At 40.4% G+C, this 19,294-nt stretch overlaps 1 protein-coding gene across 1 annotated transcript; it reads right to left on the bottom strand.

Moving 5' to 3' along the window:
• Positions 1-5,394: 5,394 nt before the first annotated feature.
• LOC109484790 (27-O-demethylrifamycin SV methyltransferase-like) lies at positions 5,395-11,947 on the bottom strand. The gene is given in 9 exon segments (XM_019788154.1): positions 5,395-5,609; positions 5,612-5,647; positions 5,650-5,698; positions 7,279-7,423; positions 8,257-8,365; positions 9,809-10,005; positions 10,949-11,139; positions 11,590-11,627; positions 11,863-11,947. Coding segments are annotated over 9 exon segments (954 nt in total). The 3' UTR covers positions 5,395-5,505.
• Positions 11,948-19,294: the final 7,347 nt, after the last annotated feature.

The raw sequence follows: 19,294 nt of genomic DNA, 5'->3' as shown, positions 1-19,294 counted from the left end.
AGATCAACATATTTGCCCCTTCTATATCACCAAGACAACACATCTCAAAAACAGTAATTTAGAATATATTCTCACAAGAACGAATGGCACTGACCATAATATATTTATTTGTCTCATATCTCATGTTGTCACTTTTAGTTCAATATCGTGATGAAACATCAGGATCGCAATACATCAGTATCTAATGTTTGGTTAGATACTGGGGTCTGACGATATGAAACCCGAAATTTGACTTATCCATAAAAAGGTTCAATTTGAATTTCTATCTATGATCGTGCGACGATCATAAATTTCTGGCATTTATGGGATAGTCAGAAATGATATGGCGTACAAAACTCAGCTGCCTTGTTCCTTAAATGGCTATACAACAAAGACCTACAACAAATGTGCAGCCGCCGTTACGCCAACAACGGCTGTGGTTACGCTTATGGCGCAGTCACAATGATTTTTTTTTTTAATTCCAGCTCCAACACTCAGGTTTTTTTCAACTTATATTAATGCCGCAACCAACACAGGGGACAAATACATGACAGGACAATACTCATTTTCACCTGAGCGAAGTGAGGAAAGTCGTGTAAAGTGCCTTTCCCAAGGGCACAAGATCGGTGGCATGTCAGGACTCGAACCCGGGACCTCTATGTTCCGAGTCGTGCACTCTGCCGCTACGCCACAGCCCACACAACCCCACAGTCACAATGATTCTTTATTGACTCAACAAAAAGGTACAATGACTTTTCTATGGTTTTCTACAACTTCATATTCGTTGCATGTTGTTGTAATATTTTGAAACAAAGTATTTTCAAGCAGGCTCTGACGAAACTAACCACTGGCAAGGATCTAAGACAGCCGTTACGTTTAAAAAAAACAGGACACGTTTTTTAAAATCACAAGAATGGCCTCAGTCTGCGGTAGTATGTACATGTATCTGTATCTGTATAGCTGGTATAACCACCTTTCAGCGTAACACACCAGCTTCNCTCTGTCTCCTCCTCCTCTGCATCCTCTTCCTCTACATCCCCATCCTCCTCACCACCGCTCTCATCACTCCCGTCCTCACTCGCATCAGTGTCGATGGACAAATCTGCCAAGGGAAGGGACATGTCCATGTCCTCCTGGGGATCCTCCTGAGGCTGGAGGGGCGTGGCGTCTGCAGGCTGGTTCACCTGGTTCCTCTGTTCCAAGTGCCGGGCAAATGCCCTTCCTCGGGCTGGATTGTCCTAGGTCATACAGGGAAAGGTATATGAGAAATAGTACTATATTGATTTCAGACACAGATAGAAAACACTTCTGCTGACAATTCATCCCAGGAAATTCATAAACTAATATTATAAATAGTGTAGAGGTCTGATAATGATTGAAAGACCTTTATTGTAAATTTTGACCTTATAAGCTAAACACTATGTGCAGACAGTGATACAAGTCTGGTATTTGACATCTAATAGCATACTAATTATGTTCGTTCGGGTACACATCTGTTCACATCCCCATCTGCGTGCATTGATTTGGCTGGATAACGGAAACGTCTTTAGATCTGCAATTAGCACGGCAACGCGAAAAGTAACACTGAAATGCTAAATTCCGCTTTGGCAAAATTGAATGAATTACAAAACAAATCACTTCAAACTCTTTACGGCCACAATAGACACATTTTCTTATACATTCAAAAGTGCTAGGTAAAAGATGAACTCTTCATTCAGGTAAGTTGCATTTTTTTGGGGGGTCAATTTCCAAGAGTAGTGAAATATTTCACGTCAATGTGTTTTTTCCGATGATCGGAGAAGCGAACGTAATTATGCACACGTCCGACAGACCGCTAAAAATCGCAAAGTTTTAGCATGGAAACAAACTCTACTTAGTCTACACACACTGGAATTGGAAACTGAAGGTAGTTTATATATATATTTCAATTACTTTGTCTACTCACGTATTTATTGGCAAAGACTAAACTTGTCGAGATGAACACCAGAGATGACATACGACGCAAAAAGTTGAAAACAAATAGAAGTTTACATACCTCATCGTCCGTCAACATGCGAAACCTCTCGATGGCTTTCTCTTTCGTTGCTCGCCGGGGACGACCTGCCATTGTCACGTATAAAAAAAAACGAAACGAACTGCGAGCGCAAAAAAAGTTATGAAAAGTGCGACGGAGAATAATGAACGTGCGTGTGATCTCTGATAAGCCGACTGACAGCTGTGTCAGAAAGGTCACCGAGGATCACGTGACAATCTCCGGAAGCGTTCGGGGATCATCGGTAGGCTTCGCGCGCGGTCGGCAGATTTGAAAAATGGCTGCCTTCCAGAGCCGGGCCGGGAAAGCGTGCAGATTTCAGCGAGTTCTCACCGCTCAACGACATCGCTTTTTTGCTCAACGAAGGTCGATATGGGCTAGGATGGTGTTGTTCAATCATACCATGTAACTAGGTGACTAGAATTTTTATTTTGTAAATCCAGTTTTAATGCCCAGAAATCGCACTGGATGCCTTTAAGGCTACGTATGAGAGTGACACGGTGTACGTGACCGGACTTTGGTATCCAGAACCGGTTCTACTATGCCCTAATGTGTAAGAATCATGCACGGTTGTGGATAGTCTCCACGTATCCTTGGACGTAGATTTGTTCAAGGCACGGTTCTGAATACGCATGGACTATCCAGAGCCGTGCCTGGGCATCCCGCCCGCCACTAGGGCGTTGTCAAAAATCTGCCATACTCGAATATGTTACTGCTAACCATTACTGTCACCAAGGCGACGTCAGAAGGACACAAGTGACAACAAAAGACGTCTGCGACACCGGCCAGAAATAAGTAATGAAATCTGAATTATTAATGACATTACCCCTGAGGTATGGTACATGGAATTAATTTTAAGTAATGAGGTGTATTTGTGGGTGAGATGCACAATGGAACAACATGATTGGATACATTACCAGGGCAACTCTGTGACGCATGTCAATGGAAACACTACTATATAACATGCATTGGACCTCTTCCTAACATTTTTTAAACTGTTTACTTCAGTACATTTTGTTTGTGCTGCTGCGCCCATATAAATATACGGGTTACACATACACTACTTGTGTGCATGTACCGGTTAGGGGTATTTCTCACATGATCGCGTCAGACAGCAACGAAATGCGGAAGTAGCTTTGCCATACCTGTGCAGAATATGTCAAAGGTCAAGGTAGCAGAACACGTGTTTTATCCTATGGGGGTTGTTATAGTTAAGGACCCCCTAGGTGACTAGTTTCGACGTAAAAATTATAGTAGGGCGCAGTTCACAATAACAAAAATTGAATATGTTTGAGTGCGAGGTACAACTTACAAATTATCACAAAACAAAGAAATTATCTCTCAGAGTATTGGTCTGTGACACACACTTTAAAATATCATCTGCGGAGGTCAACTGAACTGCAGTCGGCTCACCCGGAAAGCCAGTTGCGTGATACAGCACATTTATACATAGACTGAAAAAACCCTAAAAAGACCCTAAAAATCCAAATCAGTCTGAAATTTGACATGTTTCCATACCACTCAGCACAGATTACATCTCAAAAGTATACGTAATAGTTGCAAGTGGTAACATAGACCACGATTTAAAAGTTTTGTACTGATGGAATGTCGATACAACGGAAATGATTGGATACACCGTATTGTGTTTTACGTTTGCATGTAAAACACAAAACAAAAACAGATGCACCAGAGATTACATAAATCTTACTTACAAGGCGGCATGCTGCATACTTCATGGTTTATTTTCATGCAAGAACGAATGTATAGCAGACAAACTATGTAATTATGTTTTCAAATGTTTCAAAAGAGAGGAATGGGCTAGTAACAGTAGATAATAGGTAGTATACAGTATTGTTATAATGTATAAATTCCTAGCAATTAGCATTAGAATATAGCGTCCCAGTATGCAATATTGTTGTTTTGCATACTGCATGTCCTCTTGTGCATTTAGCCTATCTGAGCAAGAACATGCAATAAAGATTCATATCATATCATATCATATCATTAAGCCAGAGAAGACAGTGACTAATTATCAATTTTTACATTTCAGTTCTGTAGTATACGAAGTCATGTTTTCTTATAGCAGGGTGATTCATAGCTTGAATATATTTTAAAAATTGATAAAAGTACAGGATTCTTCTGTATTTGTGCTAATTGTTGCTACCATTTATCAATTTTTTAAAGGGATTCTTTATTGACACAACAAAAAAATACAGGGACTTTTGTATGGTCTTCTACAACTAAAGATCTAACAAAGCTAAATACATGTGTGGATAACGTCATCTTACGTACAGAGTATATGTATGATGTAACAATAAAGGTTTAACTATTCTCTAACATGTGTTCTCTAAGATCGAAACATTATTCAATGTATTTGTAATGTATTGTATTATGTATTTGAACACTGTATTGGTTATCTCCCCTGAGAATGTAATTGAATTTATCTATAGGATCTAACGTATTGAAATTAGTTGAAAGAAAGGTGAACAGCAATAGGCGCTTATAACTGTATAGTGTACAATCCATTATGAAATGGTGCTCATTTTCAATCTTGTTTGGACAAAATGGACAGAATCTTTGGTCATTTGGAATTTTCTTGTATCGACCCATTTCTATCATTTAAATTATAACAACTTATTCTTAATTTTGTGAATAAAAATGCTCGTGACAATATTAAAAACTAAGACTGGCACTACGACCTACATCCGTACGGAACTGAGTAAGTATAAGTGACTTAGTAAGCGAGTAAGTAAGTGACTTAGTAAGCAAGTAAGTGACTTAGTAAGCGAGTAAGTAAGTGACTTAGTAAGCGAGTAAGTAAGTGACTTAGTAAGCGAGTAAGTAAGTGACTTAGTAAGCGAGTAAGTAAGTGACTTAGTAAGCGAGTAAGTAAGTGACTTAGTAAGCGAGTAAGTAAGTGACTTAGTAAGCGAGTAAGTAAGTGACTTAGTAAGCGAGTAAGTAAGTGGCAAGTAATTGAGTGAGTTATACGGTGACCATGATCGCAACTCAAGATCAGTAAATGTCAGTACTAGTAGCTTAGACAATGCCCACCACTATATCTAATAATTATCAGACAGAACAAGTAAAATCTGAGATTTTATACCTCCGGTCTTTTTATTGTATATTTTTATATAGGGTTTTAAACAAAGAATATATCGAGACCGGCCACCCCTTTGTGTGAGGGGTCATACACGTGGACCAGACCCAGTATAGCTTAAACACGCCAAAGGTCAATGGTCGCGACCACTTTCTCGCTCAAAGGGGTGTTTTGGGGCCACCAAAAAGGCACCATTTTCACGCCCGAAAACACATATACAATAAAAAAATCATCTGCAGCCCAATAGAAAAACATATACTGAGTCTCAAAAGAATCCGTCCACCCAAACGCGAAAAAAAAAGCTGCAAACATGAAAATCTAAATCTCTCACAAAACCCTTCCGCGGAAGGATGTCTCCTCCCCGGAGGTAACAACCGGTGTTTTCAACCGATACTCAAGCCTTCTTTGCCACGAAGTGTCCCCCTGTCACGGCGCCGAAGTCGTGACACAGCCGTTTGCTGGTGCTGGCCTGCCCGAGCCAGCCGGAGTAGTAGTCCTGCCGTAAAGTTGGATGTACTTGTCGGCATTGTTCTTCAGTCAGTCCAGCGGCTGTAGGTATACTGGTCGTAACTGGAACAACCTTTGATCTGAGGGGAATATTCAAATGAACAATAGACATGTTATACCCAGGTACATGTTTTATCTATAAGTTAATAACCATGCTCAGGCACGGTTCTGGATAACAGTATGCATGGTCTATATCGGTCAACTTTGCAAGGTCTTGTTTCTAACGTTAGATCCTATAGATAAATTCAACTACATTCTCAGGGGAGATAACCAATACAGTGTTCAAATAGGAAAATACATTAAAGATTCTGTATGAACAACTATGTAAGAGGTGCTAGTGTCACGGAAATGAAAAGAAACCTACAGTGGACCTCCCTGGAAGACAGAAGAAAGATGTCTAGACTATGCATGATGTACAAAATGACTAATAAACTGGTGGATGTCCCAACTACTAAGTACCTAATACCAGCCCAGAAGAGAACAAGAAATAGCCACGCATTCAAGTACCAGAGTTATCAACCAAGGATCGAGGTGTTCAAGAATTCATTCTTTCCTAGAACTATCGCAGAGTGGAACTCACTGTCACCAAGTACAGTAGGGGCATTGTCAATGGATAGCTTTAAACAATGTCTAGAGCTAGAAGTTCAAGGGTTAGGTGTAACAAGTCGATCGGTGTAATATAACCAGCTGCCGCCGCGCCGCGTGCCTGCGAAGCTGGTGTGTTACGCCGAAAGGCGGTTATACCGGCTATACAGATACAGATACAGATACAGAAGATGTTTCGATCTTAGAGACCACATGTTAGAGAATAGTTAAACCTTTATTGTTACAGCATACATATACTCTGTACGTAAGGTGACGCTATCCACACATGTATTTAGCTTTGTTAGATCTTTAGTTGTAGAAGACCATACAAAGTCCCTGTACTTTTTTTGTTGTGTCAATAAAGAATCTGAAACGACAAAAGTGCACACAATATTACTAGGTCCAGGAGAATGGAAATTTAAAGCACTAAAGAAGAATCTTGCATCCTAGCCACGTTATACGTGTAACGACGAGTAACTACCCAGTCCAATGGGTCCTGGACCTTTTGGCCTAGCTAATCGGTTGGTGCGCTGGTTGTGAGCTAACACACCACGCGAGTGGGGCGGGTTCGATCCCGGGGGTCAAAGTGTACCTGGAGTTATTCCTTTTTCTGTGTTACATACGTATATCTAAGGTACAGCTAATACAATACATGTACCTGTCGATGCAACATGCGCATCGTAGTAGCTAGAGTATTTAGCTTAAGTAGTCAGGATCAACTGCAATGTATAAAAACTTCAGGTGAATGAATAGCAAAGTACTTTGATCACAACCATTTATTTTTCACGAGCCGACGTTTCGATGACCGTCTGTCATCTTCATCAGGGCAATTCTGACTGGTTTACACCTTTAGTGCACTATAGTACACAGCCATGTAACACCGTTAGTGCACTATGAACCAAGTAACATGTAGCGTCAGTGCACAGTAAACCAGTCAGAATTGCCCTGATGAAGATGACAGACGGTCATCGAAACGTCGGCTAGTGAAAAATAAATGGTTGTTATCAAGGAACTTTGCTATTCATTCGTTTACCAACCTGAGGACATTATTTACGGGTTCAGGTGAATGGTTTACCTCAACACAAGTGAAGCCAGCGTCCTCCAGCTGACCTCTGGTGTCCTCCATGGTCGCCATGTCGTCAGCGCTGTTCAGGAACGCTGTCAGCACATCCCGCTCCGCGCGGCTCAGGTCCTTCGTACGGTAAAAGTCTTCGACGTACCTGAAAATTTTAACAAACATTGAATCTTATCATGAAAGATCATCTGTGTTGGTAGTAATCATAGTCAAACATTGAGGTTTATTCCAACACAAGTGTTACAGAGCGATCAAATTTTTGACGACCACTGTCGTCTTCATCAGCATAATTAATGACCATTCACTTCACAACATGATCTCGCGAGAGTTACGGTTTACAAACACGTTTTAAGAGGCATTAAAGAGACCATATATATCAGAGCACTTCAGCCTTCACTTGGCGTGATGGTGGACAATATAAACTTCCTGGCACTTTTGATCAATTGCTCACGTCACGTATCAGTTAAGTCTCGCGAGAATAAGATCACGTGTTTGAAAACCGTAACTCTCGCGAGATCATGTTGTGAAGTGATTGGTCATTAATTATCCTGATGAAGGCGACAGTGGTCGTCGAAAATTTGATCGCTCTGTAACCCTTGTGTTGGAATAAAGGTCAATGTTTTACTAAAATATTAAATCTTCATGGTAGAGCATTTGATTTGCTCGAAACCGACAATACGCTATAATGGCAATGACTAGATTGTTGTTGATTTTATACAATGATTTTGGACCAGTGTGAAACTAATCATATAAGAGGTTACATCACGCCAAGCCTTGCAGTACACGGAATATAGCATTCAAAATTCCTACACTGCAAAAACCATTGTTTAAGCATGCCTTAAAGAATACGTAAAGGCTTCCTTTCTTCCCTCACGTGTACCCTTAAGCATGCTTAGGTCGTGCTAAAAGATAGGATTGTGTTTAGTAATATGCAATTCAATGAATGCACTAAACAAATTTTGTTGGCTGTAACATTACATTGCACCGCCGGGCTTCAGAAGTTCCAAGCATCGTTTGAACAAAGCTGCCTTGTCGCTGATGTGGAAGAAGACTTGGATGCTCATGATACCATCAAATGACTCTTCACCTGGATTGAACACAAAAATGATCTAAGTTGAGATAAATTGAGAATGTGCCAACATGCATATAACGTTTCGGCCAATGCCATCTTTGCTAAGTCTGACAATGACGACATGTTCTTAAATACATTTATTGTAATTTAAGGGCGGAATTCAACGGGTTTGGGAGCACGCAGACACGCCGTAGCACGTTAAGTGCATGTAAAGCTCTCTCTGCGTTCGGATTCAGCCCCGTACGAGCCAGTACGGGCGACGCGCGTGCCCTGTACGTACCGTACGTAAGACGTGGCGTGCAGACCACACTCTTACACCTTGCACAACCGTGTGAGTGACGTGCGTTGACGTACTGCTCATGCCAGTCCTTCCCCTGAAAACGTGGCGGACGTGGCCTCCCAAAGAAACGCACGGACAAAAAACACATACGGTGGATTGTGACCCTCGCTTTACGGAACATGGTTGCGTGTTTAGTTTCGTAGGCTGCTTCTAGATATTTATGGGCTGTACAACAAAATGAGCCGCCTCATCACAGCGTAGTTTGGGGCTACTTCAAACGGCCACGGTTTGAAAAGATGACAGAAATGAGCTAAATATATTAGTAAATGTCAATTTCAGACAGATTTTCTGAATATTTTGTTTTGTCGGCCTGAAATTGAATTAGATACTTTTAAGCTTCTAGTATTTTTTTTTTAATTTTACCGCCCTGAAATTTCATTGGATGCCTTTAAAAGCTTCTAGTATTATGAATTAAAGGGTTGACGTGTTGACATAGTATTGATAGACTCAGACCTTTGTTCTCCGGGTCTTCTTACAGATGAGTGCTTAAGAGAGTTCAATAGAATTGTAGTCAGAATATAGATATATATAATAGTACACGATATAATTATAGTAAACGCATGACGTCTTGGCCAGATCTCATAGCTTGTTAACGTTAGACCGCAACATCTGTTGTGTACTAGTATGTTTATCTGAAGTGTAACCGACACTGTTAACTGTTACCTGTTCCAAATTGTTGTTGTTCTTGTTGTGAGGGCTAGCCCTTTATAGTACATTTAGACAATATATGCAAGAAAATGTCAAAGCAGGACACATTTAAACACTTGATGTCATGCAAGAACGAATGTATAGCAGACAAACTATGTAATTATGTTTCCAAATGTTTCAAAAATAGAGAAGAAAGGGCAACTAACAGTAGATGATAGGTAGTATATAGTATTGTTATAATGTATAAATTCCAAGAAATTAGCATTAGAATGTAGCGTATGCAATACTCATGTTTTGCATACTGCATGTCCTCATGTGCATTTAGCACATCTGGGCAAGAACATGCAATAAAGATTCATATCATATAATAGCCTCCGGCTAGTTGGGAAGTCCTGGCTGTATATATCTGTTTATACAGTCTAATAAATCAAATCAAGAGAGTATGGTGCCCTTAGCCACACGAAGCCTACCTAAGTCAGCAGTGATAATGTCTCCGCAGACGTGAGTGACTCTGTCGTCCATCCCTGAGCGTCTGGTCAGGTCCACGCCGACGTCATGGTTCTCTGGTAACAGCTCAAGGGCCGTGACGTCACACTGTGCGGCATGTGCGAGGTAACGGGCGGGGCCGCCGATCCCTGAACCCACGTCTAACACTTTATCACCCTCCCTGTCGAGGTAAACATATAGAAAAATAAACTCAGTTAGCAAAATGGTCTAATCTTATGGTCTTGTGGTTAGGTGTGTTGTCTGCAGGTCCTGTGTTCGAATCCCCATTGTTGTGTCCGCGGGAAAGGCACTTTACAACTAAAGTGCATACGGTTATCCAGGTCACGACCCTCTTACAGATCAAAACCTTTCGGCCGCTTTTCATACTTATATTTCATCAAAGAACCATTTCTAACCCTTAGTCCTTCCATCTATTCATACAAAACTGTAAATATTGAAATATTATATATTTGAATGACCTCTGGCCTCCTACCATACTGAGTTATATTGTTACTTTTTTTATAATGTCATTAGCCTAGATTATGGATTGTAAGTATAAGAGATTTCTGTGATTTGTGACTTTATTGTGTTATGATGTGTGTTTGACTATGTATGTATGTATTTCATAATGCGGGGCCCGACATCAGCTCAGCTGCCAGGGCTTCCACCGTATTGCAGTGTTTGCAATTTAAATAAATACAAATACACTGTTTCTTTGTGAATTTATCTGCTCTGAAAGGTTTCGCCAGAAACCTCCCTACAGAACAAGATGCTAGGGGGACCAAACCCACACCACTTATTACTGGCAGGAAAAGCTATCTACCACTAAGAAATCAAGACCATAGCATCTCCAGGACAAAAGATACAAAAAACGGAAGTTCTGCTGCAGTGCCAAGGTCAACCACCAGGAAGCCCAAAATCGACCTTGACCTTTGCCTACCCAACACCTACCCACATACCAAATATCATTACAATCCATCCAAAGGTTCAAAAGTTATGCTGGCCGCAAATGTCCGGAAACACAAACACACAGACAGACAAACAGACACACACACACACAGACAGACACACAGACTGACACGCCAAAAACAATACCTCCATTTTTCATGGAGGTAAATATATACCTGATGCAGAGCTTGTCTATGGCCATCTGGACCGGCTCCGTCCCGTTGTAGTGCCACTGGTCCAGCCGTACCAGGTCCCTGATGTCGATGTTGCCCCGCGCATCGTTGTAGCCGAGCTGATCAAACAAATGCATCGCTCTGGTTAACCGGTATACAGCGGTCAACGCGTAACGTAACAAATGAATGAAGACCTTTATTGTACACACATACCCACTGGGTTAAGTACAGGTCACAGTAAAAGGATGGTATACAGATAACATTACATGTATACATCGTCAAGTAACTACAATTAAGGAAATTAAGTAAATTCGCTTTCTTCTTGTTTCGTAGTAATGGCAAAAATGTAAGAACAGATATGTTTCAATATAGAAGGTTTGTCTAAGATCATTAGAAATATAAATTTATCTGTGCAGCTTAGATATGAACAAAGCAAAGATGTAATTTAGACAAGTCCGAAGACACCATTGTGGATCTTAACCGTGCATAAAACATTGTATTTTGCTATAAATGGGCTATGTGGTCCGTTTGTAACCCTTATATCAAATTTAGGCCTAAGCAGAAACAATCGCGTTTACAGATATATAGATTCTTGACGACAACAGAAGGTGTGACCATAACAAAGTTACAGCAACTCGTCTTACCTGCTTCAGATCAACGTAGATTTTGTTCGTGTGACGATCTGTGAACCCCAGCAAAAATAAATTATGTGTTTTCTTTATCTGGAATTGCTGCCTCTAGGCACCTGATGGTTATTTTATAAATATTACTAAAGACTCTGTTGACAGTATTCTCATCATACAAAAATCCTGTACAATTTTGTAATTTGTTGTTCCTTGGTAATTACAAATATAAAAAGTTACAAATGTTGCTATTAAACGAAACGAAAACAATATGATGGGTGGTTTTATATTTACAGCGAATTCGTTGTTTTAGTTGGTCGATTCTCTCGATCTCAGTCAGGTCGTCCACACCATTGCTCTGAGGAGGAGTCGTCTCCATGCTGTAAACTAGAATTAAACATAGCATTTTCACAATCATTACAAAACGTATCAACCGAGATGTGAATGTGTTCTAGGAAGAAGAAACAGAGTATTAGATAGGCCACAGCAAGTAATTTGTATGGATGACATGAGTGCGCGCATTAATATTCGCCTGATTTTGGAAAAAAAAATAGTTTCCCTCTGACAGCGGATGGACCAGGTGAAGGTAAACAATACGCATTTGCAACTGTTACCTTTCTAGTACATTTATATTTTACAAACATTTATATCTTACAAACCATGCAGTTTACTGGTTTGATTCCACATCATTCAAAGAATGTAAGGCATGGATTCAAGTGTCTTTGGACTTGTTCGCACCTAACCGAACTATCACTTAATTAAAAGGCCCTGCTCAAACCATGTGAATAGATAGTAGCCAAACAACAAGTGTCACAAAGCGTAAGCCCCGTGGTCGATTCAAGGACACTTTAAAACTCCTCCTTGCCCGGCGGGTACAAGTCACCAACAGCGGGAGGGGCGGGAACAGAGCCGGTCGGGGCCGTGCACAGAGACTGGCAAGGTTGGGAGGACGAATATGCAGGTAATCACCCTTCACTCTAAAAACTTGGACGTGACAAAAAGCACATTTTCTAATAAAAAAAGTACATATAATAAAAACATTCTGGAATAACTTGCAAAGCCAAAAGTGACGTTATATATAATTACTTTATCATCAAATCATTCGTCTAACCGGTTTGTTCACTCAGGTGAGTCTCTATTGAACTATGAACTTTCACATCTGATATGGAAGATGTTGTTAGTTGGCAGTGACACGTGATTTCTCATGGTGCAATTGAAAATTTCTATATTTTCTTACATTTCGGAAACATATTGTAACGTATTGGAGGGACCCATATTACTAGATACGTCGAAAGTCACCAACTACAACGTATCTGAATGACGTACGGTCTCACGGTGGGTTTATGTTCTTCAAATTCACGCGAAAAAATATCGTACTAACAATTGAGTTTACCATGACACGTAACATAAAATGTTTGCCTATTCAACCAACCACTTTCTAAACAATTTTCCGACTCGGAGCGTAACGCGTTGTCGTTCAGAAGAAGCATTCAGTAAGAGAAAGCCTCAGGCAGTGAATATAGAAGTAGTCTAGTCCGTCAGAGTTAGCAGCCATGATACCGCGGTTTCTAGACATTTCTATGCCAGGCACTGTGAGTGATAAAGCGTAGCTAAGTATAATGGCAAACCTTCCTCAGAGATTTAGAATGTGTGCAGTGAATATTTCCTCACCTGTATGGCGCAAATCGGACAGCAGCTTTAGAGATATCGCAGTGCTGATCCGCTCGGAATCACGCGTGGAATAAAGCACAACTTGTCTTTTCACCCCAGGTTATTGTGGGCAAGGCTACAAGTATTTTAAATGTCAGAGTGCCAGCTCCACACTTGGCAGTGGCTATATAAACTAACATCCCAGCTTGTATTTGAGTGAGGCAGACAGTGTAATACGATGTAAGTTCTATTTCCATGCATTTGGGTAAACAACAATAGAGGGAACATCATCAGATATGGATCTAGGTTATATGAAATTAATAAACGACATGAATGCTGAAGTCATAACAACGCGCTTCACCCACTCTGCGGCATACCAGCTGTCTACAATGTATGTGCAGAACTCTTTACAGTAAAAAATCTTTTTTCCCACGTACCATCCCGGAGTGGAACAACTTGCCTGCGGACACTGCCCTCCGCAACCAATCTAGAGGGCTCTAAGTCCAAACTATAGGCCTCGTAATCTCCACCTCCTCAGTACATATTACTACAACGCCCCTCCCCTCCCCATCCCCTTGCCCAGTAAACCCGTCACGGTGACAAAATCTTCGATAGGTCGAGGGTGGTCGCCTTACAGAAAGAAGTCGGTGTACTTGTATAACGACAGTCACTTTGTACTAAGTTGTAGACCTCTCCTAACAACTCGGCAGCCCGAGGACATACTTGCCTGGTCTCGGTTCCTCACAGGCAAATTTATGTCTTCATAGGATAGCTCCCTCAAAGATCTAAAGGTATCTTACATGGCGAATATATGAATGAAGACCTTTATTGCACATTTCTGCCACACTTGGCTATGTACAGGTCACAACAAAACAAGATGAAGGGACACGGTTAACAGATACAAAAGTAACTATTGTAACTATCGTTATAGAAATTCAACTTCTCCTCGCTTTCCAGTTATTGTAGAAATAAAGGTATAGATCTGTTTTTCGATGGGTGGTTTGTCTAGTCGTATCATGAATATGAATTTTTCTACAGTACTTAAGTGTATGAAATAGGGGAATAGGTGTTGTACAAACATATACAGTTAATTCTCTCTTTGCTATACAGTTTACATATTCTATTACAAAATGGCGTTCGTCCTCTATTCTGTTCAAGTTACAATATTTACATCTTCTGTGTTCAAGAGGAGTGCAGGAAGCCACACGTCATGTCCAGTGAGGCGGAGTCGTGTACTGTGCTCTAGCAATTCAACGGTGTACCTCCGCGTTCTCATGCACGGTAAAACAAGAGGTTTGTGGGGGCGTGTGTCGCACCAGCAGAGTGCTCGGACAGGAACCAAGACGTCCTGAGTTCGAAACCTGCTATGCAACCCATCCAGACCTGGCACGAGATTGAATGGCTAGCCCAGGGCCTGATGTTGTTGGAGGGATCCTTATGCTCCACTTGGAGCGAAAAGGGTTAAATAATGCTTTACGTCCCAGTACATCCACAATCTGATTTGTTTGTTTTCCTTGTTATTGTTAATATTTTGTTTTAATCGTTAATTCTTATGTTAATTATTTAATCAGTTTAATCTGTAACATCTACCTGAATTACAGGTATAAGACTTTTGTTTAATTTCGTTTTAGTTAGTTTATACACTTCAGTTATTATTTCTGTGTCTTGATTTTGTTTAATTAATCATTGTTAAATTATTTCATTGTTTAATTTTGATGTTTAATTTGAATATGTTTTGTCATAAGTTATCTTTGCTTGGGGTAGGCCTCTAGAAAAACCACCCAGGTTTCTGGCCTATCCCGCACATTCTTTGATTATTATTATTTGATTGTGTAATTGTTTTTAATATACGTGCAATACATATAAATAAATAAATAAATGCTGAGGTCACTTTTCCAAACCGGGCCGGCTGGGCTGCTTCGAATAACGAAAGACTTTGTATCAATAATCTACGCAAATAGTTCCATTTTTTATTTTTAAAACTTTTTTTGTGATTTGTTGTCTTTTATATCATAGTTTTCGTTCCACTTGACTGCCCGACCAGGCCCAGGTTTGGAAATGTGACCTCAGCTTAAGTAGGTAGAGCTGGACGCTATAACCGGGTGGGGTTAAAGGTGACCTGTTTACGAGCTCAATGACACAAGTTTTTCATGAACTAAAATCTTACTATCAACATACCTGTACTCCTTCAGTGATGTTTGACCTCCTAATCTGGGTAACAATCCAACTGATGTGTTCCTGCTACTTCAACAAGACTGGCAATGAAAACATACATTGCCATGGCGACGGTGGTTTCTGTTAGGATTATTGTTTGCATGGCACTGCCATCATTTCATGATTTTGAGGAAGACTTGGTACTTGGACTTTGGTTTAAGTCTAGACAGATACAGTACACTCCTCCCCTGAGTGCATAGTGAACGAGCCCCGAGGTCACAGAAAGTAGGACCATCTGGGGCAGGCAGGTCTTCAGGGTTCCAGAAATGTAGGCATAGATGTGGGTCAGAGAAATGCCTGTGGACATTCTGCATGCCTGTGGACATTCCGCATGCCTGTGGACAAAAATGCCTGTACAATTCCTAGAATTCTTATTATATCTATTTAGAAATAGTAGCAATGTCGCCTGTAGAGCAGAATTAGGTAGATTTCCTTTAGATACACATATTTGTATATAGATAGTTAAATTCTGGTTATGCTTGGTCCAAATGGGCACAACCTCACACTCCCTTCAAATGGATGCTCTCCTCTTACAGCAAAGCCTTCCAACAAATACCCGTAGACGAACTTTATTGCAACGTGTTAAAGACATACCGGTATTAGATCACAATGGATACTCCTTTTTGTGGCATTCCGAATCAACATTGTGACGGCCTGAACATGTTGGGGAAATGCTGAGAAGGAGACTTACAGATATACGTTACACGTGTCTTCTACAGTTATAAAAGAGAAGTCAAACCCTTCAGACGTAGTTTTAGACTTAGACGTAGCTATAATTTTAGACAACTACCTTTCATTATGTAGATTTTAGTTATTTTATATACTGTTCTTCAATGTTCTTTTATGCTTGTAACTGGCAATTAACCTCCGGGCATGAATTTGCAATAAACTTCTCAATTATTATAATAGGAGAGAAAGATATAATACCTGTTCAAATGCAGCAGAGTTGAAGACTGTTGATGATACATAGGGGAAGACGTTCTACACTAATTCAGAAAACTCACTGCTTACTTCATTAACATCATGGGAGCTATATAGCTATATGAGCTAGATAATGCTGCATGGGAGTGGACAGGGATGTAAATCAGCATGTGTCTGCTCAGTTGAGAATCTGTACAATTTCCACAATGTCCCAAGGGTTTCCTGGAATTTCACTATGTAGGAATGTGGGCATAGATGTGGGTCAGAGACATGCCTGTGGACATTCCATTCCTGTACAATTCCTAGAATTCATGGGCATGATTGTAGGTATGTGAGGAAAGCAGACTGATTGTGGGGCTGGAAAGAGAGATCACCTCGGCTTGGTTTGAGACAGTCATCACGGGGAGGTACAGATTCGCGGCCTGAGAATCTGCCATTGAGAATGATTACCCAATAGTTGTCCTATAACAAAATTGATCTAGTCGAAGGATTTGGTTATGCTTACCTAACGTTAACAACCTATCAAGTTGAACGTCAATGTCTGATGTCCGCAAGAAATATTATATTAAACTACATATGAAACCTCACCTATCGAAAATGTTCACAACCAATTCTGTAAAAATGTTCTTGGTGTATTTAGAAATAGTAGCAATGTCGCCTGTAGAGCAGAATTAGGTAGACTTCCTTTAGATACAGATATTTGTATATACTAGTAGTCAAATTCTGGTAATGCTTGGTCCAAATGGACACAACCTCACACTCCCTTCAAACGGATGCTCTCTCTTACAGCAAAGCCTACAAATACCCGTAGACAACTTTATTGCAACGTGTTAAAGACATACCGGTATTAGATCACAATGGATACTCCTTTTTGTGGCATTCCGAATCAACATTGTGACGGCCTGAACATGTTGGGGAAATGCTGAGAAGGAGACTTACAGATATACATATGTCTTCTTCAGTTTACAAGAGAGGAGTCAAACCCTTCAGACATAGTTTTAGCCTCCGGGCATGAATTTGCAATAAACCTCACAATTATTATAAAAGGAGAGAAAGATATACAAGTACCTGTTCAAATGCAGCAGAGTTGAAGACTGTCGATGATATAAAGGGGAAAACGTTCTACACTAATTCAGAAAACTCAACAGCCTACTGCTTACTTCATGAACATCATGGGAGCCATATGAGCTAGATAATGCTGCATGGAAGTGGACAGGGATGTGAATCAGCATGTGTCTGCTCAGTTGAGAATCTGTACAATTTCCACAATGTCCCAAGGGTTTCCTGGAATTTCACTATGTAGGAATGTGGGCATAGATGTGGGTCAGAGACATGCCTGTGGACATTCCATTCCTGTACAATTCCTAGAATTCATGGGCATGATTGTAGGTATGTGAGGAAAGCAGACTGATTGTGGGGTTGGAAAGAGAGATCACCTTGGCTTGGTTTGAGACAGTCATCACGGGGAGGTACAGATTCGCGGCCTGAGTTCAGAGATTACAAGCCTGGTAACCAGTCTCAGCGGGTCAGCTTAGAGATGTTTTCCGACCCCATCAGGGAAACACGGCGGTCTGTTTCACCACTACAAGGGCTAGTTTTCAGTTTTGTGTGGTTGTCCAAATGGGGACCTTCCACGTGCTTCTTACGGCCTGGCAATCCTTAGAAGGTAATACAGCATCCAATGTATTTATGAATAAAAAGAGCCCTATAGGACACCTGTGTCGATCGTAAAAAGGAAAAATCTTCCTCTGGTGTTGGAACTGTGGTAGATTTGTATGATTTTAATTTTAGGTGATACTTAGGTCTGTTATAAAGGACTATTAAATGTACAGGAAATAATCTGCCATTGAGAATGATTACCCAATAGTTGTCCTATAACAAAATTGATCTAGTCGAAGGATTTGGTTATGCTTACCTAACGTTAACAACCTATCAAGTTGAACGTCAATGTCTGATGTCCGCAAGAAATATTATATTAAACTACATATGAAACCTCACCTATCGAAAATGTTCACAACCAATTCTGTAAAAATGTTCTTGGTGTATTTAGAAATAGTAGCAATGTCGCCTGTAGAGCAGAATTAGGTAGACTTCCTTTAGATACAGATATTTGTATATACTAGTAGTCAAATTCTGGTAATGCTTGGTCCAAATGGACACAACCTCACACTCCCTTCAAACGGATGCTCTCTCTTACAGCAAAGCCTACAAATATAACCTGGTTTCCAAACCTATTATAGCTATTTGCGGAGAGGATGTAGGACTCGGGAGCTATAATAGGTTTGGTAACCAGGCTATACAAATACCCGTAGACAAACTTTATTGCAACGTGTTAAAGACATACCGGTATTAGATCATAACGGATTCTCCTCTTTGTGGCATTCTGATAACTCACATTGTGACCCTGAACATGTTGGGGAAATGCTGAGAAGGAGACTTACAGATATAACGTTACACGTGTCTTCTACAGTTATAAAAGAGAAGTCAAACCCTTCAGACGTAGTTTTAGACTTAGACGTAGCTATAATTTTAGACAACTACCTTTCATTATGTAGATTTTAGTTATTTTATATACTGTTCTTCAATGTTCTTTTATGCTTGTAACTGGCAATTAACCTCCGGGCATGAATTTGCAATAAACTTCTCAATTATTATAATAGGAGAGAAAGATATAATACCTGTTCAAATGCAGCAGAGTTGAAGACTGTTGATGATACATAGGGGAAGACGTTCTACACTAATTCAGAAAACTCACTGCTTACTTCATTAACATCATGGGAGCTATATAGCTATATGAGCTAGATAATGCTGCATGGGAGTGGACAGGGATGTAAATCAGCATGTGTCTGCTCAGTTGTGAATCTGTACAATTTCCACCATGTCCCAAGGGTTTCCTGGAATTTCACTACGTAGGAATGTGGGCATAGATGTGTGTCAGCAA

This window comes from Branchiostoma belcheri, unplaced genomic scaffold (assembly GCF_001625305.1).
Source record: "Branchiostoma belcheri isolate BF01 breed outbred unplaced genomic scaffold, Haploidv18h27 scaffold70, whole genome shotgun sequence".
In the NCBI taxonomy this organism is placed as follows: Eukaryota; Metazoa; Chordata; class Leptocardii; order Amphioxiformes; family Branchiostomatidae; genus Branchiostoma; species Branchiostoma belcheri.
This window is presented reverse-complemented; position numbering and strand designations above follow the sequence as displayed.